Genomic DNA, 24290 nt, shown 5'->3' with positions numbered 1-24290 from the left:
AAAGAAAAGCAAAAAGTGGAGTGGAAATGGTACTGAGGATGGGGCCTGGGGACACGGCAGTGGGACCAAGAGGCTGGTCCGAGCAGGGTGGGAGCGGCGGGGACGGGACGGGGGGATCGGCGCCGATCCCCCCGTCCCGTCCCTGCTTGCGCCCGTCGGTACGATAACAACCCACCGACGGCGGAGCAGGCGGTTCCGTTTTCGCGACGGTATATATAGATCACACACTTTCCAAAAAAAGCAGCGACGCGCTCGCTCTGCTCGGCGCCTCTTTCCACCCGTAACTCAGAAAAAAAAAAATTATTAATTTTTTTTTTTTTTTTAAGAAAAGAGAAGTCGGATTCCATGACTGCGGCTGTTTTCTGACCCGCCGCCGCTTTGCGGTTACGGGCTGATGAGAAAGTGAGCGGGGTCCGGCGGGGCGGCCCCGGGACCTCCTCTGCTTTTCCGAGCTTTTAAAAATTTTCCGGAACGAGCCCTAAAAAGGACAGGCGGGGCGGGGCCGGATCCTCGCCTTTTTAGGACAAGGGCCCCGCCACCGGAATACCCCCCTGGGCGGCGCGGCGGGCGGCGGCGGGGCGCTGCCGGCGCGGCGGGGGCTGAGCGGGGCCGGGGCGGGTCGGGGCCGCCCCCGCAGGGGCGCGGAGGGCGGGGGGGGAGGGAGGAGGATCGGGGCGGGCGCGGGGCGGCGGGTCCCGCACGCGGGGACCCACGTGACCGCCGGGCTCCGTTCCTCAGTCCTTATATGGGCAGTGACGTCCCGGGCATTCAGGGGGCCCCCATAAATACTTACCGCCAGACTTGTCCTCCAGCGCGAGCTGCGGCGGGAGCGCGGCTCTCCCGGGGCACCGCACCGCCGCGACGGGGCGGCCGCCCGCCCGCACATGCCTCCCCGCGCGCCGCGCCGGCTCCCCGCCGTCCCCCCGCGCCGGTAGTGGGAGGCAGGGGGAAGCGCCCCCCTCCTCCGGCTGCCCTCCCCGCACCAAGCGCGCACCGCCGGCCGGGAGCGCCGCTCCCCCGGCCGCCCCGCTGCCCCCATGATGACCGCCAAGGCGGTGGACAAGATCCCGGTGACCCTCGGCGGGTTTGTGCACCAGCTCCCCGAGGGCATTTACCCCGCGGACGACATCTCCGCCGCGCTGCCAACTTCGGTCGCGATCTTCCCCAATGCCGACCTGGCGGGGCCGTTTGACCAGATGAGCGGTGTGGCAGGAGGTAAGCGGAGCCCGCGCGGCCGCGCAGGTGCGGGCCGGGCCGCCCGCAGAGGGCGGCTGGGCGGCGGGCGGGCGGGCGGGGGGCGGACGGGGACGGCGGCCGCGGCCCCCCGGGGCTCGCCCGCCGCCCGGCCGGGGTCCCCGGCGCCCCTCGCGGCAGCCCTGCCTCCGCACCCGGCTCGGGGGAAAAGTTGCGGCCGGCGCGGACCCCCCGCAGCCGGAGCGCAACATGTGCGCGCCGCAGCCTCGCGCTGGGTCGGGCCGGGCCGGGCCGGACGGCGGCCGGGACCGGTGCCGGGCCGCCCGGCGGGTGGCGGCGCGGAGGGCTGACCGGATCCTTGCCCCCCCCCCCCCCAGACGGCATGATCAATGTGGACATGGGCGACAAGCGGGCCCTGGACCTGCCCTACGGCGGCGGCTTCGCGCCCAGCGCCCCGGCCTCCCGCAACCAGACCTTCACCTACATGGGCAAATTCTCCATCGACCCGCAGTACCCCGGCGCCGGCTGCTACCCCGAGGGCATCATCAACATCGTGAGCGCGGGGATCCTGCAGGGGGTCAGCACGCCCTCCTCCGCCGCCTCCTCCGCCTCCTCCGCCGCCTCCTCCGCCTCCTCCTCGGCCACCGCCGCCTCCGCCGCCTCCCCCAACCCGCTGGCCGGGGCCCTCGGCTGCACCATGGCGCAGGGCCAGCCGGCCGACCTGGAGCACCTCTACTCGCCGCCGCCGCCGCCCTATTCGGGCTGCGGCGACCTGTACCCGCAAGACCCCTCCTCGGCCTTCCTGCCCGCCGCCGGCGGCGGGGCGCTGCCTTTCCCCCCGCCGCCCTCCTACCCCTCCCCGAAGGCGGCGGCGGCCGACGGTGGGCTCTTCACCATGATCCCCGAGTACGGCGGCTTCTTCCCGCCGCCCCAGTGCCAGCGGGAGCTGCACGCCGGCCCCGACCGCAAGCCCTTCCCCTGCCCCCTCGACTCGCTCCGCGTCCCGCCGCCCCTCACGCCGCTCTCCACCATCCGCAACTTCACCATGGGGGCGCCCCCGGCGGGCGCCGCCCCCGGCAGTGCTCCCGGCGGCGGCGGCGGCGGGGGCGAGGGCGCGGGCGCCCGGATTCCCGCCGGCGCCTACAGCCCGCATCACCTGCCGCTGCGGCCCATCCTGCGGCCCCGCAAGTACCCCAACCGGCCCAGCAAGACGCCGGTCCACGAGCGGCCCTACCCCTGCCCCGCCGAGGGCTGCGACCGCCGCTTCTCCCGCTCCGACGAGCTCACCCGGCACATCCGCATCCACACGGGCCACAAGCCCTTCCAGTGCCGCATCTGCATGCGGAACTTCAGCCGCAGCGACCACCTCACCACCCACATCCGCACGCACACCGGCGAGAAGCCCTTCGCCTGCGACTTCTGCGGCAGGAAGTTCGCCCGCTCCGACGAGAGGAAGAGGCACACCAAGATCCACCTGCGCCAGAAGGAGCGGAAAGGAGCCGCCGCCGCCGCCGCCGGCGGGTGCCCGCAGCCCGGCGGCGGGAGCGGCGCCGCCGCCCTGGTCCCCTGCGCGGCGCGGACGCGGACGCCCTGAAGGCGCGGGGCGCGCAGGAGCCAGCGCTGAGCCGCCACCGCCGCCGAGCGCGGCGGGGCGCGGAGCGGGGCCCGGCGGGGCGCGAAGAGCACCTGGCGGCGCCGCGGGGCTCCCCCGGGCCGGAGCGGGCCGGGCCGGGCCGGGCCGGCGGGTGTACATAGGGGCTGCGGCGGAAGGATGGATGCATGCAGTGCCGTCGTGGTGAGGTGTCCTTGGTGCCTTGTGTGGTGTAGAGCCCGGTCCCCTGTCTGCATGTGGGGGGTGCCTTACCGATCCGCTCCGACGACAGCGGCGACACCGAGACCGGAAAGTTTTCCCTCCCTGGTTTTAGTATGGCTGTACATTTCTGCCTATTAATATTGTTTTGTTTTTTTTTTTTAGAGACTATATTTTTGTACGCACTGGTTTGGGGTTTCGGTTTTGTTTTTTCTTTTTGGTGACTTAAAAGTGTTGCGTTTGTAGTAGGACTTTGGGATGGGATGTAAATACTCTGGCTGGAACCGACGCCCATTGTCCGCCGGGACCCGGCGCGCAGCAGATAACACGAGTAATGTGCAACCACTAACGGGAGCTGGAAGGAGAGAGGGTTTCTTTCTGGCCACTCTGTAAATAAACTTTTCGACGATAGGGTAGGTGCTTACAACGTTTATAAAAGACGACAAATAAATCTCTTAATTATGCTAAATTGACAGCTTTATTTCCGTAGGTTCCCTGGCCCGGCCCGGGGGAGGGGGTGCCTCCCGCCGCTCCCCGGGCCGCGCCGGACGCCGGCGGCGGGGGGCTGCGGGGCAGCCCGGCCGGGGCGCCGCTGGGCGCACCGCACCGCCTCGGCGAGGAAAACCAGCGTCCCCGGCCCCGGCGTACAAACACTCGCTCTCGGGCGCGGGGATTTCCCTCGGAGACCAGAGACGGGACGATATTAACCGGGGAGCGGGGTGGGTTTTTTGACTCACTTTCTGTTTTGTTCCGCGGTTACGATCCGCCCCGGGCAACCTCCGCGAGCGGGCTCCGGAAAAGTGAGTACCGCCGCCCCGACGGCCGCCGATCGGGGGAAGCGGCTCCCGGCGGCGCGGGGCTGCGCGGGCGGCACCGCGCTGTCTCTCGGGGGGCTCCGCGGGGACCCGGGGGCGGCGGCGCTCACCCCTGTGGCACAGCCGGGCTTTTTCTGCTGAACCCATCTGGCCGCAACATCGCGCCTTTTTTTTTTTTTTTTTTTTTTAAAAACCTATTTTGATGACTGTTTTTTAAGATGTTATCCCGGCCTGGCCCTGCCAGGGCCCAACCTCGGGTCCTGCCGTCGGTGCAGGGCCGTACCAGCCCCACGGGCTCGCCTCACTGCCACAGAGATCCCCGGTACGGCCTGCACTGCACAGGTGAGCTGTGCAGGATGGACCTCGCTGCAGGGAGCCGGGGTGAAGCCCTTGCCCGGCCGCTCCTAGCCTCTGCATGCCCCAGTGCTGGGTCCCGCTGCGCAAAGCCCCAGCAGCACCTGCCTTTTCTGTCTGAAGCACCCTGCTTCCTGTCTCCTGGAACTGGCACCATTTTTTTTGGGGCAGCTGCTCTTTGCTCAGGCAAGGCCATTAGTGGTAGCTGATGTGCCCGATTTTCAACTGGATGTGAAGCAAGCTTCCAAAGCCGGGCACGGACCTGTCTGCATGGGATGAAGAAGCCACAGAACGACGCCAGCTCCAGAGTGGCCACGCTCACCACCTCGCCATCCACCACAGCAGCACAAGTAAGCCTTCGCCTCCCCTGCCGCATCTCTTGGCAGGCTGCAGCTTTGCCACCTGATCCCATGTGCTCCTGGCCCCCAAAAGAGACCATGGCCTGGAGGGATGTCAGACAGGAGCGAAACCCTGTGGGGGCCACGGCCTCCTCGGCTGGCATCAGTGGTCTGCAGTATGGGGAGGTGGATAGGGATCCAGTGCTCTTAGCCTGCTGGGCTCCCGGAGGTACTGCCATGGCCTTGGATAACCACAGCTCAGTCACAGCCAGAGTGTTGTGAGCAGAACTGGGCTCTCAGCTATCCAGGCACACAATCCGAGGCTCCACTCACACTTTCCAAACAACTGTCTGCAGCCATGCTACAAGATTAGAACCCCAGTCAAAAGCAAAATGAGATAAACACAGAAACTGTAGATGAGCTGAATTAAGGAAACTGCCGCTGACTCGCATACAGATACAAGAGAACCTTACATTGTGTAACAGTATCAGCGATCTTAAAGCCATGCTTTTGCCTTACAGTAACAGCCAGCTTCAAAGTGGTAATACTGCTTGTGCCTGGATTTGTCCGCAGGGCGCTGGTGGAAGATTTGGGCTGAGAACTCAGTGTTAAGCATCGCCTTTTCAAGAGAGGCCAGTTGCACCATTTGGACTGTTAGGCAAAAGAAGCTTGTGCTCTGTACGATATTTGGTTCGAAACTGTCATACTTGTGAAGGAAAGTAATGACTGGTCAGTGGTGAGATAACCTGTATTTATTCTATAATTCAGCAATAACAGTTATGTTGCTGTTGTGAAAACACAATAACCAGACTGCAGAGAGAAGGAACGGCATTACAGACTTAAACCTTCTGCTTACAGATATCAAGAATGTATGAAGTAAGTTTCAATTACTGAGTAAGCAAGAAGTTACACAAAGAGGCTTTTCTTTAATGCATCTCAGGTTTTCTTTGCTATTTTTCCTGGCTTTAATACTTTGGTGCTAACTCCTCTATTAAAAAAAAAAAAAAAAAAAAAAAAAAACGGTTTTGCCATGGTTGTTAACGGTACTCTGCAGTGTAAGGGACCATGCACAGAAACATGTATTAAAGTCCTATCCCATTAAACATCTCGACTAGGTTTTACACATGGACAAAAAAAAAAATTAAAAACCAAGCAGAAAGACCTAAGGGGAGGATAAAGCAGATGAGATACAAAATGCTGTCGCAGTTTGTTTTTCCAGTACAACTATTTGCATGCACCATGCTATCTTCTTTGTGGACTTCTGAAAAAGGATGATGGTCTTCATTAGCATTGGAGAGTCAGAAACAGGCTGTAGCACAGGGAGGCATTGCGTTATAGTTAATGACTACACTCGATAGAGAATTGTTGCACATTAACTAATGCTAAGCTGCAGGGGAATTCCAGGAAAAACAGGTAAGCCAGCTGCAGAAATATCAGACACTTTAAAGTGCTGTAAGAATAAATGGAAATCGCTTGAAATAATTTCCACCAATTTTTCCTTGCAAAAGAATTAATCTCTGCATGCATAATGCTGACTGTGTTTTACATTCATTCTTTCACAGGCCAAAAAAAAACCCCAAAACCAAACAACCAATGCCATATCAGAATAATTTAAAAATTCACACATAGAAGCCACTGTACAGGAAAAACAAGTCTGCTTTCCATAAATGCACAAAGAAAAATTAAAGCCAGTTGTGAAACGATTTCTGGAGCAGGTTGGTACATCACTTAGGAGGCTGGTAAGTGGCGTTTTCTTATTCAAATTCCCACATGGTGACCAAGAGGGTCAAGGCTGCCCTGGCCTGGGTTTGTGGTACGAAGTATGCATTAGGATGGATAGGCAGACCAGTCCCTGTGGTACAGATGGAGTATTTCACCTATAGAAAAAGTTTCTCCCTTGTTAGAAAGGTCGAATCCCCCACTGTGGACAAACTGCATCTCCAGACTGCTTCCGTCGTAGCAAGGCGAAATTCACGGTGTCTCTTCTATGCTATGTTTATTTAAAAGCCTTATGAAAAAGTAGTCTTTATAAATAGTATAAAGAGGGAAACTGTACGGCTTCAAAAGCCCAAAGCGTTTACTTGTCCATATAAAAACAAAGACCACACTTTAAAGAGAAGACATCAGGTCAAATCTTGTCTGTACCTAGGGTATGCGCGCTGCTGTATATATAGGGTTTGCAAATACGTCATGTTTCTAGAACAGCTTCCACGACGCAACAGTGGATAGTTGGCTTTTCTCTTAAGATACCCACGGTTTCCGCTACCCTCCGCCAATGCTGCACGAGAGGTTCCAAGCGAGGTTAATTAGCAGCTGACTAGTCGCCTTCTCCTAGCTGAAGGAAATACGCATAGGTGTACTCTGTAATTCTCAGTTGCAATAGTGAGATCTTACACACAATGCTTTAAAGAACTGTTAAAAGGTAATTCTGAACCTGACAGCGTCCTTTTGGAGCAGGAATTCCCTTAACTCCAGCCCTGGGGATCACAGGCGTTTACTGGAGGAGCATGTCCCGGCTCAGGAGTTGTTCTGCGTTTGTTTTTCACTAGCAGGGTACAGCTCCTGGTCAGACTCACTCTGGAGACGAGTCCCCGAAAGCTGCAGCCAGAGCGGCCCCCTGCCCAGGCTGGGTGGGCACACTCCGCCAGCCCACTGGCACCAGCCAGCTCTGGCAGTGGGAGCCCCTCCAGGGGGAGTCGGGGCGCCCCGCCACAATTCTTACTGTGTTTACTCTCCCTGCTGGAGCCCAATCCCCCCTCACTGACATGCGGCCCCAACTATTTACAGAGGATGCTGGATTATTTTCCCCCAACCGTTCAGCTGAGCAGAAGTTGAACCGTGCTACTCCTCCACATCAGCCCAAAGGAAATAAACACACTCTGATGCTTTATTCCCCTCGACTCACAAAGCCAGGCAAGGCCTGTGGAAAGAAGAAGTCTTTGGCTGGTAGCGCTCCCGAGGAGCCCCAGCCAGCTACCCGCGGTCCCACTGGTCAGGCATGGGACACCGGGCAGTGCGCAGCCGTGGGTCTGCCGCTGCTGCCCGCCGCTGCTGCTCGCCGGGGCCGGGGCGGCTCGGGCAGCCGGTCCGTGAGGCGGGCGCGGGGCCGGCGGCGACGAGCTCCCCTCGCGCCGGCGCGCGGGGCGGTGGGGCGAGCGCCAACCGTCCCAACGTTCCCAACGGCCGGGCCCGGGCCGCCGCCGCCGCCTCAGAGGCAGACGCGGGGCCCGGGGTAGGGCTCGCCCCCGCACCAGAAGTCGGAGGCCTGCGGGGTCTCCATCAGCCACACCTCCCGCGGCAGCCCGGGCTGCTCGGCGCCCGCCCCCGGCGGCGGCCCCTCCAGCAGGCGGTAGTAGTGGCAGTCCCGGCCGTGCTGGGGGTCGTAGGGCGGCGCCAGGATGTCGAGGAAGGCGGCGGGCCCGTCCACGGCGTCGATCTGGTGGAGGTTGTCGGTGTGCGGCGAGAGCAGGCAGGGCGGGGAGGCCGGCGTGTAGTGCTGGCGGGAGCGGAACAGGGCGCGGTGGCAGGGCCCGGCGGCGGGCGGCGGGGCGGCGGCGGCGGGGGGCAGCGTGTCCATGCAGGCGATGCGCAGCGTGCCGTAGAGCACCTTCAGCATGCCGTTCATGCCCGGGTGGTCGTGCAGCGGGATGCAGGCGCCGCTCCGCAGCAGGAACACGCCCATGCTGAAGCTCTCCGTCTCGCAGATGTGCATGTAGCTGACGGGGGGCACGACGCCGGCCCACGGGAGCCCCCCGCCCGCCGCCGCCGCCGCCGCCGGCCCCCGCGGCGCCAAGTGTAAGTCTTCGGCGCGCACCTCGTCCAGCAGCTGCTGTAGCCGGTGCAGGTTCTCCCCGAAGGCCGGCCCCGCCGGGCTGCGGAAGGTGATGCGCGCCTGCCGCGCCACCCGCTGGATCAGGGAGGCCATGTTGTCCCGCGGCATGGCGGCGCCCGACCCAGCCCGGCCGCGGCAAGGCGGTCCCGCCGCCGCTTCCGCCTCCTCCCCCTGCCCCCGCCGCGCAGGCGCGCCCGCGTCGCCGTGCACCACGGGGCTCGTAGTCCTGGTCGGCGCCGGCCCTGCACCCCGCCGCGGCCCCGCGACGCCCCCGTTCCGGTTCCCCGGGGTCTCGCAGGGGCGCGGAGCCGGGGGCGGCGGCGGAGGGAGGGGAACTACGGCTCCCAGCGGGGCCGGCGGAGGTGAGTGGTCGGCGGGGGCGGCGCCCCGCGGGGCGGCGTGCGAGGGGCGGCGGGGCCGGCCGGCGCCCGGAGGTGTGAGGGGGCACCGCACCGCCCGCGGCCGCCGTCTTAGCGCCGTGGGGGGGGTGAGGCGAGGCGAGGCGGGAAGCGTCCGCCGTAGCCCCGGCCCCCCGTAGTCGGGCGCTGTGGGACGGTGGGTGTGGGGGGCGTTGCCCGCCGTTTGCGGGGGCCCGGGGACAGGCACGGCCCCGCTCCCGGCGGGCGGGGGGGGGGTCTCGCCCGCCACGGGGGTCTGAGCAGTGCCCTGCCTGCCGCGGACAGGAAAGCCACAGTAAATCAACAAAGTTGCCGTGCCGCGTGTTTTCTCCCGTGTAGCTGTGGGAGGGTGAGGAGGAGGTGCAGGAGGAACTTCTTGCTTGGCTTGTAGTTTAGCCAAGTAAAACTGAGCACGGGAGTGCAAACGCGGTGTCATGGACATCTAACGGGGACCATGTAAACGGTTTATTTTTGATCACTAATTGCTTGTTATAGCTAAGCCATTTTGGCAAATTTATCAGATTTCAACTTTCTGACACTGCCTCTCCCGTTGGAGTGTTGGATCGAGGTCTCGCTGTACGGCATGTGCTGTCCTTGATGTGTCTCCTTATCGTCACTTTTGAGTGTGATTGTATCTGAATTCATTATCTTTAACCACAGATGAACATCGAACGAGCACATGGAGTTCCAGACGCTGATCCACCGAGAATCCATGTGTGACAGAAAGGATGGATAATCTTTTGGCTCAGTTCCAGACTGGTGGAGCTGCATGTGGTTGTTTCAGGCTGATGTACAAAAAGGGTGCAGCATTTATTCTGCCAGGGCATTACATGCAACGTTTTATTTCACTTATGTATCTGTGGCAACAATCCTATTACTTTGTTTCTAATATGCGTGACTGCTGCATAGCAGATAATGCTTGGAAAATATTGTGGTTTTGAAGTCAGAAATTAACCCGTTAGTGCTGGGACTTGTTAAAGTTAGGCTCTGATCACAAGAATTTACAGGCTTGTACCACCTTGAATTCAAATATTTAAGTGGGTCTTCAGGACCTAAGTACCATGGTAGGTCTGGGCCCAGCTGGTTAGGATTCTGAAGAACAGCCGAATGATAATCAAATAGGACTCCAGTGGCTGCAGCCCACCAAGTTAAAAAATTCATTTAAAAACATGGTAAACCAATGTGTTTTCTTATTAAAGGCAAACTCAAGTCTTAAGATACACATTAAACTTAAGATACACGTGGCCTTGTAGTATTCTTACATACTATACATGAATTGGAAATACTGTACGTGAATCAGGAGTATAGATGTTGTGAGCATGTGATGGCCCAGTAGAGGATGAAATACGGATACTGAAAACAAAGATCAGTGACTTGACTGTCTCTTCCCAAACCTATTTCTCTCCCTCTATAAATAAGTTTGGTGCACAGAATGCAAATTTACGTCATGGCTTTATTGCTTCCTCTTTGTAGAGGAGGATGTTCATTCAAGTTGCTGCTTTCGAGTTCCACCTGAAGCTACAAGGCATTGCAATATTCAGCTGTTTCATGTTCACACACCGATGTTTTAAGTAATTTCTCTCTCCAGTGCCAGTGTTGGGAGCATGGGGTGAAGATCAGGTGAGCGTTTCTATACCTGGCAGGAGCAGGTCCACCTGGCAGGGCGCTTAGGATGAGGGGGTAGATGTCTTGGGTTGAGAGGTAACGTCTTTAATGGCCTGTGAGCCTTTCTGTATCTGAGTGAACTGCTGAAGATACTGACAGTCTCACGGCTGCTGCATTGATTGGCAACTGGCATTTTGTCAGAAACCAAGGGATTTGGAAGGCTCCATGTTCAGTGTGCTCTTCTACTCGGTCCCCTTCTGCAGGGACAGTCAATTTAATTATGGAGGTATGGACTGGAATTTTTGGCAGTTATCATTATTAGTGATAATGATAAATTATCTCTCTGTTGGCTTAAGCTATCCATTTGTGTCCTGCTTCAGCAATTACATTTTAAGCTTGCAAGTGATTGCTAGAATGCTCACTTTTGAACACACTGGTTCCTTTTATATGCAGCACAAAAATAAGCCATTTTATGGACACAAAAATGCTTGGTATTGGTAAGACGTCGTGCGCTTGGAGTAACATGCAGTTGTAAGAAAGATGAGCATGGAAAACCAGGATCCTGAGTTCTGATCTCAGCCTGATCTTGACTTGCTGGGTGATATTAGGTGAGTTACTTGACCCTTTTAGTGCTTATCGCTCTATAAACCATGACTTGCACATCCTGTGTATGATGATGTTTATTAAGATTTTAAGAACATCTTTGTGTGAATATTCCCAGTGCCATGTTACTTTGGTGATAAGGTTTATATTTTGCATAACTGATCACCTTATGATCCTCAATGTTTTTAACTACTGTATTGATTTCCATTTCTAACAGACAAAAATATGTCCTTGGCACTTAATGCTCCAGTTAAATGCTATATCACACCCACCTTTTTCAGTGCAGTAATATTAAAAAAAAAAAAACCCAAACCAAAAACCTCAAAAGCAAAGCAAGCTGTCCAGCCAACTGACAATTAAATTGACACATTTTTTCTGCTGAAAGGCCATATGCTTAGCTGGCCTCTACCATCTTGAGCGCATGTGAAGAAACAAAAAAAAAAAAAAAATCACGGTGTAGTTGCTTGGCTAGGCTTTGAGATTGCTTTGTGTTGGTGATCCAATAACCAAAGTTCAGCCCAGTAGTTCTGATACAACCAGTGTGAAGGAGGTCAGGTTCTGGTTACAGTTTTGCTCTCCTGCTGTGTTTGGTCCCTGTCGTGTGTGTGTCGTCCCCCCCCCCCCCCGAAAGAGAATGTGTTGAGAAGTGTTACAGGTATTTTCTTCTGCCCAACCTCCCCTACTTCTAGGGTCCTCTCCTTTCTACCTGAACTCTCCTGTGGGATTGACAGTTTTTCAGCTTCTTGCTTCTTTGTTGCTGTTATGTATTACAATTCCCCCCAAGTTTGTGAAATATCCCATGTTTATTTTCACTTTCTTATAGGGGTTGCTTCCCAGATACACTTAATTTGGTTCGAGAAGTTAGAATTACCTGTAACCATCAGGTAAAACACTAGTCTTGAATGGATGAAAATGACAGCCACCTGCTTAGAAGGGCAGTTGTTAGCTGTAACTAAATGTTGTGTCACGATGCTAGAATATTTTATGAGGTGTAGAACTTGGACGGGCAGTACAAAAACCGTCCTCATTATAACATTGCCAACGGCTGCAGATGTGTGTTTACGTAGGGCAAAAAGTAGGAATCTGTGTCAAAGATTGTCTTTTTTGCAAAAATGTCTTTTTTGCAGTGTTCCTGCCACCGGTTCTGCAAGGGCATGTGTGTATATATATATATATATATTATTTTTTTTATAGCTACCACCAGTCAAGGAGATAGATACAAATGCTAGCCAAACATGATTCAGATGAGAACAAGACTAAAAAGAGATAAGACAAACAACATGTCTGTAATATTTGCTGGCTCTCCAATAATGGCTTACGTAAAAGAAAGTTGATTATCAGTTATTCATCAGAGAATTTATATATCAGTAGAAACACATAGAAGTGCTAGATATAACGGTACCAAAATCAAAAGGGGAATTAGGTTCATATATATACCAAACTTCAAGCAGATCTATGTAACATTAAGAATCCCACCCACCTTTACCACTTCTTTACTGACACACATCCTGTATTCCATTAACCACGTAAGTCACCCCTTGCTGCACTCTTCATTTGTTGTAGCCTCTCAGTTAAATGCACTATTTCTATATAAAGCACATCATTAATGAGTTTTATTCACAGTTTGCCACTGAACAGCCTAGAGCAGGAGTTGGAGTGACTCAGAGTAGGAAAGGCGGTGGAGCATGCAACTCCCTGTGCATGAATTTGCAAACATAATGAGCCTCATTCTGATCTTCTGAGTTTAGCTCCACTAATTTCATGTTTTCCACTGGTGCAAATCAGATCTCTGCTGATGTCTCTGACGCTGCCCAAGTTAGACTGTGGTGATGGGTGCTGTGAGTTCGTCATGGCCTTATTCCTTGTGAACACTCTTGACTGTCTAGGACCAATCCTGGATGTGAGGCAGCAGACATTTACCAGTGTGGTTAGAAGCTGCCCTCCCTTCATGCGCTCCCTTCTCAGCATGTAGTTTGCAGGAAGGCATCTCTGGCCAGAGCTGCTTGTGTGGTGTCACTCTTAGCCACTGCAGCTGTGGAGCTGCATGATACTTTCACCAGTTGTATGCAGCGGTGACAAAAAAAGAGAGAGAGAGAGGGAGAAATCCCCTAATGGTTGTGGAAAGAGTTGTTACTTGACTTTTCTAAGTTTTTCATGTATGTTTAATGTTTTCTAAAGATAATCTGATTATATAGTCTGGGAAAAACATGAGCTAAAAATATATTCAAGAGTATTGTTGAACTGCCCATAATCCTGAGTGCTCAGATACAGGCAGGAAGGTAAAAAAAGATTTTTTTTGTTAATTACTGAGATGAAAGAAACCCACAGCTCAGTTTGCAAGTGTAATTCTGAGTCCACAAAAAGCTGTATTATCACTCTTTCTTAATACTGGCATAACTTTCAAAATATCAACAGGAATGCATATGGATACTATGTTATGAGGAATATAATTAGAAATAAATGGGAATCATTGATTAAACTGGTTAATCTTATAATGTACAGAACGATGTAATTTGGACCATCACTTTTAGTCTTTTAACTGACAGCAGAACAGACACAGTTAAAGATGTGGTATGTTTACTTGTGATTTCTTCCCTTCATATCTTTAACTCTGGCTGTACTAAAATAATTTTGATATTTGATATTTTACATAAGTGCATTCAAAAGCAGCAAAATGCATAGAAGTCATTTATCATTTTACTGATATAAATTACTGTTCATTTAAATGCTGACACTACCTGTTGGGAAAGTTGAAATCTGTTTCCTGGGATAGTTGGTACAGAATGAAAGTCACGCTTGGGTCTAGTCTTGATGCTTTACTAGCATGAGGGGTCTGTTTCCTCCCTGGCAGGTCCCAGCTAGCAGTGAAGTGGAGCACCTGGAGACCGTCCTGCTGTTGCAGGCAGTGAGTGCGGGGTGCCGTGTCCCATCCCCCTGCTGCTCCAGGCATGCCGGAGAGGAGCCACCCAGAGAGGAGCCACCCGGTGCCACTGGCACTGGGTGGTTTCTTGGGCTCAGAGCGTGGCCCTCTCCAGCATTTTTGAAACCAGTTCCCTGTAGGTCCTTTGAATAGTGTCCCTGTCGCTGGCTGCCAGACCCATAAGGCCCCTCCAGCCTCTATTACATCAGTGCCAAACTCCACTTGTTTTTTTTTCTCTCTGTTACTTTTTCAGAGAATCCTGAGGGTCCCATCTGGTCACTCAGTGGGAGAGCGGAGGGTGGGAGAAAGCTTGGAAGGTCATCTCTGTTTGGAAGCAGCTCCCTTGGCCTTCACCCCTCCCCTCAGCAGCTGTCTTTCAAATGGCAAGGGAAGGTTTTGTTGATACGACCCAGGGGAAAGGCCCGCTTAGCATACAAAGGCTCTACAGAGTCCTCATCGTCGGGCAGTGATGAGGAAAGCTGCCCCCTTGCAGCCTTATGTTTCTCTCTCTGTGCGTGTCTGTTCTCCCATTATCACTGACTTCAGTGCTGTATTTACTTTTGCCTGCTTTGAGATAGGTGTGGTTTATAAGCACTTTTGTATTAGGGTAGGGTGTGATTCTGCTCTGTTGGAGTCTGAGGGTTGGCAGTAGATAGTTTACTAACTCTGGCGTCCCAGAGGGTCTGAGGTGTGGGTCTACCACTGCTTGTGCTACGCTAAGGCTAGCAAGGTCTAAAGTAATCCTATTTCTCTGGCTTAAAGAGTTAAGCCAGAGTGCAGCTGAGTCACTGTAACCTGCTTGGTGCTCACTCACAGCCTTCCCTTGCTGCCAAAAATGCTTTAGCACAGACTATCTTTAAGCTAAGCCTTTCTTTTTCACAATCATGAGCGAGGACTGGGTATGGTCGTCACACAGGTGAAAAGCAGTAACGCATGAAGCCATAGTAACTTGATTGCCTTTGGTTATACATGTAACACATTATTTTAAGAATCTCTTTTCAGCAAGAAAGAGAACTATTTCATTTCTTAATGATTTGGGATCAAATTTATCCTAGTGGAGATCTATACAGGTTAATCAATAGTGCTAAATTTAAGAAGGAAAGAATAAGTAATTTTTAAGGAATAGCCAAGGGACATTTTTCTATTTTAAATAAATAATAGATACATTTTTTCATGGAAGGACTTAGTGTTCAGCAGAAGAGGTGAACAGAAAAATTTAGTGGATAAGGTATTTAGTGGGACAGGGAAATTTCTTTCAGTGTTTTTAGGTGTTTGTATGTTTAGGTTAATCGGTAAATCCGGTGAAATCCTTCTTTTTCCCATAGGTAAAGGATCCATATTAAACTCAAGGCCTCTGGGAAGAGGAATGAAATTTTATGCAAGAGTTTGAGCAAGGGAGGTGGACTGAGGGAAGTAGAAGAAAAAGGCCAGGACCCACAGGACTGTTGCAGCTGTCCACGCAGCAGTATTGATCTCTGAGTTGTGGTTATCAAACAGGTTTTGACGACTTCCAAGAACAAAAGTATTAAAATACAAGAACATCAGTTAGAAAATGTTGGCAATTAGTTAGTAGAGGAAAATGGCGAGGAAAAAGAGAAGGAAGGAGGAGATGCCAGTGTGGATGAAGTGTCAGTGAATGAGGTCACGGGGGTGTTCTAGAGAAGCAGCATGCAGAGGTGAGTTGATATTTGAATGTGGAGGGAGTGAGGCAAGGAGGGAACAGGGCAGTTTGGTTCTGTGACATACAGTTGTGGGATGCAGAACTGTTAAAGGGAACATACAAAGGCATTTGAAAAATCAGTGCTATATGTAGGCTAGGTTTTGAAGTGTGGGTTGAAATGATGATACAGAAATTTTAGTTTCTTTAAAAAATTAAGAAAGTAATTATGTGTTTGAGGACAAAGTGAAGAGTCACAAATTTGGAAATGACAAATGCTTGCCAGAGCTATAAACATGACCTTTGCTGGTTGTGCTCTAGTACTCAGACTATTTACATGACCACATGTTCTTTTTCAGTTAGAATAACACTTGTCAGTAACATACCACTTCTGCACTATGCTACAGTGTGCATAGGTGTATCTTCAGATGATTGAGGAAAAACCCCAAACCTTACCAAAGTATAAAGGGAAATTAGTTCAGATGTTTAGTATCTAGATTTTACTTTTGCATTTCATGACATGGTAGCAAAAGTGTGGCAGATTTGTCTTGGAAAATTAGGATGCATTCCAGCAGAAACTGATGCTTTTTCCTGAAAAATATCTTCCACTATTCCCCATAGCTAAGTATTTAGAGCTTGCAGGATCAGGGCCTAACAAGCCACATAACCTTCTTACTGTTTTGGGGGGTGTTGGGGTTTTTTTTCCTCCAGGAAAACAAAACTCTCAGTGTTAAAATGATTGGAAATTGAACTTAGGGGGATCTAGCATGTGATTACTTTTTTTAGACAGGATTTTCTTTGTAGCTGAATTGTACTGAGTCTTTTTTTTCTCCCAAACCAGATGGTAAGTGATTCAGTACTTTTAGCAGTAGAAAAACGATTTGTTTTCTTTCCTCAGTAGTTGGTGTGAATGTACTTTTCTTTATCTATTTACATATTATGTAAACACACTTTACCAGCATTTATGTACATAGTTTACAGTCCACAGAGAGCCCTGTATAGGCAAGGCCGTGCACATAGAAGGAGTTGACGTTGCTTACAGAGAGCTGTTTGCATGGAACTCATGGCAGGGTTGTATTTTGATTTGTATTTGTATTTTTATGTATACACTTAAATTTATGACACTGTACGAGGTTGCCAACAGAACTGTAAGTCCACAAAACAGTTGAGTGACTTTGCACAGTTTTTTTCACTTAACATAGTCTCTGGGGATGCCCTTGATCTCTTCTGCTGTCTTCCTGTGGTAGGCTGTAGTCCTTGTGACTTTTGAGCTAAAGCTAAAAGCTTTATCCTTATTACAGAGTGTTAGGACGAGTTCTTCCTGGTGTGCAGGGGGAGCAAGGGCCTCATTCGTGTGGCCTTTTGGACTTGTACTGATGCTACTAGGGAGACTTCGGAAGGGATTCCAGGAATGGTGAGAAATATTTGGGAGAGTATTAAAACTTCTTTCACATGTGTACCTGATTTCTCGAGGTTATCTGCATTTATGTTTGTGTATATACAATGTTAAAACTGAATGCTAAATGCAGCGCTGTTCCTTGTTTTGTGCTAAACAAAACATACATGTAAACCATATATATGCTGTGTCAGCATATGGGTATTTGAGGTGGAATGGAAGGCTATGAAGCTAATAGTAGACTACATTATAGAGGAATAGTATGTTGTAGTGTCCAGCCACGGATTCCTTATACAATAAGGTACAAGCAAGGTTGCCCAAGCAGCCTTACAGTTGCCCTTTCCAAGCAGTTAAGAGCTGTTTTGTAAATCTGATGTGCTTTTACCCTAGCTTTGTCTGAGAATTAAAATATTGAATGCCTTGGAGTCATACTGCTGCTTTACTGAGATGGTAATACTCCATTTCAAAAGTAGTGACCAGTTTGTCTCTTTACAAATCTGGCTGTACACAGTTGGAATGGGATTATCCGACTCTCTTCTTGGTTCTTGCCTCATCTACATATGCTTCAGCTGAGTCACTGGGGGTTTGCGCACAGAGGAGCTGGCCCCTTGCCTTATTTTCCAGGTTTACCAGAGAGTTGAAACCCAGTTCTTAGCATCTTCCACTTGAAAAATGTGACAATCTTCTGCTTCCATGAATTCTAGTAGGGAAGAGAAGACACATGAATTAGCATCAGAAATATTGTGCTGTGACGTGTGTCAAGTTTTTCCCCTCAAATTATTCAGTGGAAGGGTGGCAGAAGAGGGCCCTTGAAAGTAGCACTGTTGTTTTGACATGGATAAGTAGTCAAGCTGGGGTGATTCACTGTGCCTTGTATTTGTGTAATAAATCACTTTTCCCTTTATGTAAGGGGAATTGTTTGGGGGCATTTGCCTCTCGGGCTATGTGGCTGTTGGTGTGGTCATGCAAGGTGGCAGAAAACTGCGTCTGCAGAAGGATACATAATCCTGTGGGATGCTGCTGCGTGGGGTGGGGTGTGAATCCCGTCTGAGGTCAGACAGCCTGCTGGGAGGAATGAGAGCTTGCTTGGCCAGCGCTCTTTGTGTGTTTTGTGCCAAGGGCTGTACCTCTGGACATACCTTATTACGGTCGCAAACAGTCACATTTTTTATAACTGGGAATTGCGTTATTACACTACCAGAAAGAAATAAAAGCACAAAGCAATGATTATGAACTTCTAAACACTGTATCTGTAGAAGAGCATAACTCCTAACCCAGCTATTGTGGGCATGCAGCCACAGCAGGATTAAGATTTCTGTTCTCTCAGACTGTTGCTGTGCATGCTCTTGTGTTCGTTATTGCCTCCTGACTGGCAGCAGAGTGCTTACTTCCCAGTGCCACAGTTCCTGGTGTCCCCTGGCACCTAGCTGCCTGTCCCTCACTGGCCAGGTGTTACATGGGGAATGGTACCATGCCTGGGAGTGTGACAGTGGCTGTGACGTATAGCAAATGAAGGGAGTCCAGGAGGAGTTAAACTAGGTGATCTGCCAGGGAGAATGAGCAAAATCTGCCCCCAGTGCGGAGAGCTCTGAAGAAACAGGGTTGGAGACCAGTTATCTGTTACTTCTTGTGAGCCCCAGGGAGTAAATACTGTGGAGAAAACTTGGCTCAAAGTTTTGAGGACTAAGTAATTGCTGGAAGCTCGAAGTTACTTAGGACATAAGCATGCATTTGTAAGCACTGGAAGTACTAAAGAGCATTTCTTCTGGTTTCAGTTAATAATCAGGCATGTTGTGTACAGTTTGTTTGCTTGATTGGTTCATTTTATTGTGTGTAAATACACTGTAGAAACAATTTTGTCTTTTGTTCAGTGTTACTCAGCTGGCATGCTTCTTGTAAATCCAATGAATTAAGGGGAATAAGTAACCTGCTCTGGTCTGTCTGTGAAACAAGGTCCATTTAAAATAAAGGCCCGCGAGGGATACGGTGGGACTGCAGTGAGCAGAGGAGGCGGCGTGTGCAGCAGAACGGAAACCTCCAGGCCGCATGCACCGCAGGCACAGCAACTCACTGGCAATGTGAGTTGCCTCAATGAAAAAGCAGTTCTGCTCTCCCATGTGTGGTACGAAACTCAAGCTCCACTGATCTTAGTGGAAATGACGTGGGTTTGCATTAGGGCAAATGAGAGCAGAATCTGGCCAACTGTTAATAGCTTTTTGTATTTGGGGCTGAAATAAAGTGTCTGCGTATGCAAATAATTGTGCAAGCATGACTCCTAAGTGACTTATTAAAGGAGAACTCAATATTTAATTGTTGGAAATACAAACTGTTTGGCACAGATCTCCTGGTTTGGCTGAGCTGTACTTGGCCTGTGACAGGGAGAGCAAAGGTGATTTTAAGTCCTGGGATCCAAGGGGCCAGTGTGTAATGTAACTCAAGGCAGAGTCAGCGCATTGGCTGCTTTGTAATTACAGATGCTTATTTTGTGTACAAAACCAGTTGATTCATTATCTTTTGTTTCCATTATCTCATCTCAATCTTTATGGGTGAATCTGAGCTATTTTACTTCAAGGGGGTGGCATATAACTAGAGTTAAAAAAAAAGAGGTTGATAACAAGAAGTTGTTATTCTGATATAAAGGATGTTTTGATGTAACCAAAATTATAAAATTGGTTAAATCTATGTGCAGAATCTGAAAACTTTTGGGAAGCATAACAAGTTGAAAAAAACCTTTCTTCTGCTCTGTCCCCTGCATCTCTTGCAATATTTTGACCCATGCCTTGGAACAAGGATAGTTTAGCTCTTAGAATATAAAAGAGATGATTAGAAGCAATCACACTGCTGTAGCTTAACACACTGTCACTCCTCAGCTGCGCTTCAGGAACCAGCTGAACTTCAGGAACTCTGCTCTCACACCCTGTGGTGAAATGATACCTGTTGGCTTAAGCCATCTTCGTGTTGTTAAATTTTTAAACTGTGGTGATCTCACCACAAGTTATCAGCTGTCCTTATGCTTAGAAATGTGGCCATCCCATTCAAACTCCTGAGAGCAGAGAATGTTTTTGCTGAGGCCAAGATTTAAAAGTGCTTTCACCGTTCAAAGAGCCTCCAGAATTTGACAAAGTGAATTTTACTTATGCAGGCTCTTTTTTTTTTTTTTTTTTTTTTTTCTCCTTCCAGCATGTAAAAGTGACAGTACAAGGGTGGATGGTGTGGAGAGACATCAGATTTTATTGGGACATAAGTGTGAGCCCAGAGGTGATGGGGTATGTTTGAAAATACTTCCTGACAAAAGTTGTACTGACTGAGAATCAGAAGCTCGCATCCAGTTGACATCACTGGAAGGTGTACACACAAAGTGAAAGTACTATGTGGCCTTTAAGCTTCTGTTCCTGTGGTACATGAGGTTTTATACTACATAGAAGAATTGAACCATTCACTTTTCAGAGTAATTGATATAAAATGGGTATCTGTGATCTATTCCAGTCTGCTCTGTCTAGGGTATGCCTCCATGACTTTAATGGAGTGCCGCATATGCACAACAAGGAGGCTCTTTGGATGGAAACACTGTACTGCAGGACTCATTAACTCATGATACTTGATAATTTTTAGAGATGAGTACAACAGTTGCTGCTCATCTAGATCATAGATATAACTCGAGGGAATATGTTCACCAAAGTGAAATGTTCTCTAAAATGCTTGCTAACAGGTTGCTTATGCTTGTTTACTCCAAAAGCGGTATCTTTTTTCCCTCAGCCAGACGGAAAATTAGATTTTCTTCTTATTTAAGTATATAAGGAGTAACTGTGAGAATTGTTCAGGTTACATGGATGTTAACTAAGTGTCATCAGTGGTAAATCAAGCCCACTGCTTTTTTTGTGTGTTTGGCCAAAGGAAGGGGCATTTCCATTGTCTGTTGCTGATTGAGTTCCCCTATGATCTTGTCCAATATACAGAAACACTGAAACGGTATCAAGAATATGGTCTCTCTTGGGCCCTACCACACCGAAAAATCATGTGATCAAGTTCCCCGTTTGTGTGTGTCTCTTCCCTTTGACTGTTTGTCCTTTTAGATGCAGGCTCTCTGGGACAGGAGCTGTTGGTCAGTGCGCCAGAGCCTGCGGGCACTGCTGGAATAGAGCGAGCAGCTTTCCTTCCACTCTGCTGCTTGGGTGTGACTGAGGGCTGAGCTGAAAGGCTGGTGGGTGGCTGGCTTGCTTTTCTAGGTGAACCCAATGAAGCAGATGGATTGCATGAGGAGTCCTGCATCACTCTGGCTGGCACCAAGTGAGGCTGGATACATCAGAAATCCCAGAGCTGCTCAGCTCTAAGCTCTGTCTATGCGTCTGCAGCACCAGTCTCCAGGGAACTGAGGTTCCTAGATTGGAGAATATGAGTTGCATTAAAAGACCAGTCCCTGGGGGTTTAGAAGTGATAGCGGAATAAATACTTACAGCTTGCTTTCATGTTACATGGCGTGGGACTTGTTCTTCCTTGCAGATGACTTCTCCAGTGCTGCTTGGATGTGCCTGCTGCTCTGTGATTGCTCCTAAAGCCTTGATTTGACGGTAGCCTCTGGCATGCTGTGGGCCAGCAGATCTGCATAGCAGCAGGCCCACAAGTCTTCCTGCAGATTGTTAAGGGAGTTTTGGAGAAACTGAGTGATTCAAAAATTCACCACTCTTCTTTGGCAGTTCCCTGGATTTGAAGTGTCCCTTGTGTCCGGCACAGCTGGGCAGCAGGCTGGGGAGGAAAGCAGCACTGGTTTTATTGTCTTTCAAATGCTTGGGGCTGCTGATGTTAGGTGCCATAAGTGTAGCTTTTTTGCAAGGAGAGTTGTAGGTGAGGGAGAAGCGTCACTATCACGTGAACTGGAGGGGTGGTACTTTGATGTCTTGACACACAGGGCAGGCTGAGGAGAAGGAATAAGATTAACAGAAAGAAAATCCTCCCAATCTGGGCAATGTCACCTTGTCATCGTGAGTTTGGTAGTTATGTAGCTGCGAGCCTACTGCTGCCCGCTTTGCAAGGGGCAGATCATTAATTACAAGGCATGGCAGAGTGCAGCATGCTTAGGGCTTTGAGGTGCTGACAGGCTGATACTGCCCAGAATAACTGCAGAGAGCATGGTCATGTCCAACATGAGGTACAGTTTTAAGACCTGAAAAAACCTGTTTTCCAGTGTGTCACCCTTGAAGACAACATATGGCATACATGCTGAAACCTAAAACTCCCTCGCTTTCTGCCTCCCCAGCAGCTTCATACATGCATTCAGCTTCTCCTTCATGTGAGCCACAAGGTGAGAATCAGGGTAGCACAGGGATCAGAAGAGCTTTGGTGTTCCCTTGGCCAGCTGGATGTGCAGCAGTCCTGGGCCTTTTGACATGAGAAGCACTGGAGCACCTGGGGAATGGTGCTGGGCAGGGCATAGGGGTGGAGCAAGCATACAGCTAAGTTGTATAGATCCCTGGCAAGACCAAGAGCCCATTTTGCGATGCAGAGGCAATATTGTGGGTCAGAGAGTGTGGGACTGAGTTAGGTCAGAGAATGCGAGAGCATGCTCGCTATATGGCTGCTAAGCAGGGAGCAAGAAAGGATTTTACTGTCTGTGGCTTGAGGGATGGAGTGAGGAATGATGGATCAGGTGGAGAAGAATCTGGTTGGGCTGTGGGGTAATTGTACAATATACCCAGAGCTTGCAATTTATCCCAGACCAGATTGGAAATGTTCTGGTATTCTTCAGTAGTGCTTACAAGCATCTGATAGTCACCGTGCTGGGCACCTGACTCCCTGCCCAGAGCACTGACAATTTGCCCCATCTTGTTTGTCATACACACCTGCAGATTTAGTACTTTTCTTTTGGAGAATACAGCACTTTCCTGTCCTGTGGGACAATGCTTCTCTTCTGCCATTCTCATGGAGATGTGTGGTGCGATGATATCACTTCCTAGCAAGGGGCTGGTGAATCACTTTGTTAGTGTTCATGAATCACTACTTTGCTGCCAGTTTCTGCACTGGTCTTAATACAATTTCCAAAAGCAAAAATCACCATTTCAGAGACATTTTACTTTTTGTTAAAGAGACAATACTGGAATTATCTCGTTGCATACTGTACTGAACCCAAGCTCCCAGGATGCTGCAGAAGAGCTCTACGAAATCTATTTGTGTAGCTGAAGGTATTGCCACACATCCCTCCCCAGCAGTGGAGAGCTTGCTTGCAGCGGGGTGGGGAGAGGGAGCACACGCGTTTGTCTCAGGCTCTGGTGGGTAGTCTGATAACTTAAAGTTTAAAGCTCTGCTGTGGGTCTGATAACTTCTTGCACGGGAGCAGAAGTGCTCTGAGCTGTCATGGCTGGGTGTGCAAAAGCTCTTCTGCTAGTTGAGAGCCTCCCATATTTTATTGCCCGCCTAGGAAGTGTAACTGGTTGTTCATCTCCATCAGCTTTGTACCTCAAGGGGTATAAAGAAGGCAGGAAGCAGCAGTAAGTAGATCCCTCAGAATTTGCTTGTCCAAAGGGAGAACAGATGGCAGGCTGTGTGGTTGTATCGAGGCAGTGTCAAAGGTCTTTGACATGCATCTCCTTATGCATTGGCACAGGGCTTTTTCCTGGGGAAAAAGGAGTTGCGCACGGTATGGATATGATCTTGTGAGGGTAAAGGCACTCATGGTTTATTCTGGCAAAGCCTGAGGCTGCTTTAAAGTCAACTTTATGACAGCACTAATCTGGCAACTGCAGGGTCAGGGAATTGCACAAGAAGCGCAGAGGTGCCTTTGCATTTTACCTTGTTTGATGGGCCAAGCGTCCCTCCGTCACAAAGATCCAACCCGTTTCTCCGATCAAGCACAGCACATGCTCCGGCAAGCCCACTGCTGCCCTCCCAGGGTATTTCCCTATTGTTTTGTCTTGACCGTTACACTTTTATCTTTCTCTGTGATACATTGCATGCTACCAACTGGTATTTGTAACATGTTCAGTAGAATTTTGAAGTAAAACTTCTTTAGAGGAGGTCAGTGTGCCGTGCAGGACACATCCCGCGTGTGGGCAGCATCTGACAGATTCCTGTCACTGTTACCCAACAGGCTTGTCAGAAATGACAGCACCTGCCTGTGGACTGCACTAACACAGCTATACCAGCCAAAATGGGAAGGGTTAACGGTATTGTTTGCCCCGTGTGTTCTTATTCATAGTCCCTCCCCACTATGACAGGCACAGTGTAAATGTCTGGATGGATGGTTACATGTGTTAGGATAATGAGACCAGATACCATTCAGTTCTGAGCACTGATGTGTAATTATTGTAACAGAAGAGTGGCACAGAAGATTGCTTAAGAGTTTTTCAGTTACCAGTGACTTTTCTACACATAGGC

At 50.5% G+C, this 24290-nt stretch overlaps 2 protein-coding genes across 2 annotated transcripts; one reads left to right on the top strand and one right to left on the bottom strand.

Annotated features, from left to right (window-relative positions):
• The first annotated feature begins 677 nt into the window (after positions 1–677).
• EGR2 (early growth response 2) lies at positions 678–3473 on the top strand. Its single transcript, XM_030030915.2, has 2 exons — positions 678–1215; positions 1572–3473. The coding sequence occupies exons 1-2, from the start codon at positions 1038–1040 to the stop codon at positions 2786–2788; spliced, it is 1395 nt and encodes a 464-aa protein (XP_029886775.1). The 5' UTR covers positions 678–1037; the 3' UTR covers positions 2789–3473.
• Positions 3474–5248: 1775 nt separating this feature from the next.
• Positions 5249–8534, bottom strand: ADO (2-aminoethanethiol dioxygenase). Its single transcript, XM_030030919.1, has one exon. It carries the CDS (start codon positions 8449–8451, stop codon positions 7720–7722), a length of 732 nt encoding a protein of 243 aa, XP_029886779.1. The 5' UTR covers positions 8452–8534; the 3' UTR covers positions 5249–7719.
• Positions 8535–24290: the final 15756 nt, after the last annotated feature.

Source organism: Aquila chrysaetos, chromosome 11 (assembly GCF_900496995.4).
Source record: "Aquila chrysaetos chrysaetos chromosome 11, bAquChr1.4, whole genome shotgun sequence".
Taxonomy (NCBI): Eukaryota; Metazoa; Chordata; class Aves; order Accipitriformes; family Accipitridae; genus Aquila; species Aquila chrysaetos.
Note: the sequence above shows the minus strand (reverse complement) of the source record. Positions and strands in the feature narration are given on the sequence as shown.